Source organism: Myotis brandtii, unplaced genomic scaffold (assembly GCF_000412655.1).
Source record: "Myotis brandtii unplaced genomic scaffold, ASM41265v1 scaffold112, whole genome shotgun sequence".
Lineage (NCBI taxonomy): Eukaryota > Metazoa > Chordata > Mammalia > Chiroptera > Vespertilionidae > Myotis > Myotis brandtii.
The window spans coordinates 14,629,101-14,631,395 of NW_005353838.1; the positions used below are offsets into that span (position 1 = coordinate 14,629,101).

At 49.2% G+C, this 2,295-nt stretch overlaps 1 protein-coding gene across 2 annotated transcripts in view; it reads left to right on the plus strand.

Moving 5' to 3' along the window:
• Positions 1-2,185: 2,185 nt before the first annotated feature.
• Positions 2,186-2,295, plus strand: part of MTERF4 (mitochondrial transcription termination factor 4) — a 4,617-nt gene continuing 4,507 nt past the window's right edge. For both annotated transcript variants that reach the window (XM_005857697.2, XM_014546739.1), the window contains exon 1: positions 2,186-2,281. In XM_005857697.2, the coding sequence (XP_005857759.1) occupies positions 2,261-2,281 (21 nt within the window). In that variant the 5' untranslated portion in view covers positions 2,186-2,260. The remainder of the gene's footprint in view (positions 2,282-2,295) is intronic.

Sequence of the window (2,295 nt, forward strand, 5' to 3'; positions counted from 1 at the left end):
AGGGTCTGGGATTGGATACAAAGTAAAATGATAGACACATACTTAGGTGGGTGCAGGAACATTAACATAATAATGAAGGGATTTGTGGTATCTGTACTGGCGCCCGGCACATTAGGTTGTGCCCCAAGGGCTCCAGAAAAAGGGAAGTTACAAGTCACCCAGATTTTCAAGGGTATGTTATCATAGATGCAAAAAGACTCATAGGCTCAGTTAAGGTAAAGGTTGACCTTGTCAGTGAAGATACCAGCCTAGGACATAACTACCCACCATAACTGCTTTTAAAGTTTAATTTCAGACCATCCTTTGTGGTTACTTTAGGTCTCTGAGTTTGCAAGACCGCCATGCAGGCGGCCTTCCCTGAGCTTGTCAGGTTAGCATGTGGCCCTTTCCTCCACACCTGAATTAATTACAGCAGCCAGAGGGTGGAAGGAAGAGACAAGAAGTTAATCAGTTAACAGCAGGGCAAAAACAACAAAAGATGGTTCACATTCCTGAGTGTGTGTTGGAACTTTGAACTTCCAGGTGCCTATTTCCATGATTATCCAGAGAACAGCCAGGCGCCACTGCCCCCCAGGTGTGTGACTTTTCCATACTGTTGCCCATATTCTTCCTTTGGACTGACTCTGTTGCCTGTCCTGGAACCAGCCCACCTCACCTCCTCTACCTTTATCTATGGCGATGTCAGTTTTTTTAATCAACTTGCATCTTTCTTCTCCTATGTGGTGTACAGAGTCCCTCAGACCCAGTACTGTGGGCACGTGCTCTTGTTACAGAATTTACCAGGCGACTGAAAAATACACAGGAGATATAGGAAAAACCCATTTATTTTCAGATGTACTAGTACTGTGACTCAGGGGAGCCTATTTCCAAATCCTGAGTAAGCCAATATGGAGGAAGCGTTCTCTTTATACCCTTTGGTTTCTTTGTCCCCCAAATATGGATCATATTTCTGGAACTTTCTCGGGCTTTGCAAAAACCCCGTGTGTTGGGATGGGGGCCGTGAGACCACACCTAAAGGCCTGGCCTGGCGCCAGCACTGATAACCCCCTATTGTTCATAGTTTATGGCCTCTGTAAAATGGGAGTATTTAGGTAAACAGGTCTTGCAAGACCAGATAATTAAGGAAGGGGCAGTGACTACCAGGGGTGGGCAAACTTTTTGACTCGAGGGCCACAATGGGTTCTTAAACTGGACCGGAGGGCCGGAACAAAAGCATGGATGGAGTGTTTGTGTGAACTAATATAAATTCAAAGTAAACATCATTACATAAAAGGGTACGGGCTTTTTTTTTTTTAGTTTTATTCATTCCAACCAGGCCGGATCCGGCCCGCGGGCCGTAGTTTGCCCACGGCTGACCTAGGGCCAGGGGGAAGGGAACAATGGGGACATTATTGTTTAATACCCCCCCCCCCCCCCCCCCAAATGTCTTATTTTCCTCTTCACTCTCACCTAGTCCCGCTGTGGTGGTTCAGGCTGATGTCCCAGGACGCCGCCTGCTGGGCAAGATTTTTGTTTAACAAGTTCGGCTGAAACATCACTGGCTTTCATCCTAAGAGAAAACCAGACCCTAGTGGCGAGGGTTGTGTTTCTAGCAGTGGTTCTCAACTTTCTGGCCCTTTAAATACAGTTCCTCATGTTGTGACCCAACCATAAAATTATTTTCGTTGCTACTTCATAACTGTCATGTTGCTACAGTTATCAATCGTCATGTAAATATCTGATATGCAGGATGGTCTTAGGCGACCCCTGTGAAAGGGTCATTCGACCGCCAAAGGGGTCGTGACCCACAGGTTGAGAACCGCTGAAGGGGAAATGTGCTGCAGTTCCTGCCGTCCTATTCCTTGACAACTGGACTTATGTAGTTTCTCTGGAGACTAGACATCTCTGGGCTATACCTACCATCTTTAATGTGTGTGTGTGTGTGTGTGTCCTCAGCATTCATGCTGAACGCAGATTTTCTTAAAACATCATTGCCTGGCTGCATGCTTGTTCGGGTCACCGTGTCCCCGCACGTGCTACGTCTGGGGAGGCTATTGCTTATGAGACAGCAGCACAGCACGTGGCCCGTCTGCACCTCCGGGGAGATTCTGAACTGCGGCGCGGGCACGCGGCACGTTCTGACTGGAGCCACAGCGGAACGCGCTTCCCCACCCTCCCGCTTGTAATGGGGAGGGCGGAAGCACAGGACCGGGGAGGGCGGAAGTGGCGGAACGAAGAGGCTCTACTTCCGGCGCAGGAGTGGCAGCGTCGCGATCGCACTATGGCGGCGCTCGGGCGGCAGGTGAGGCCGCGCAG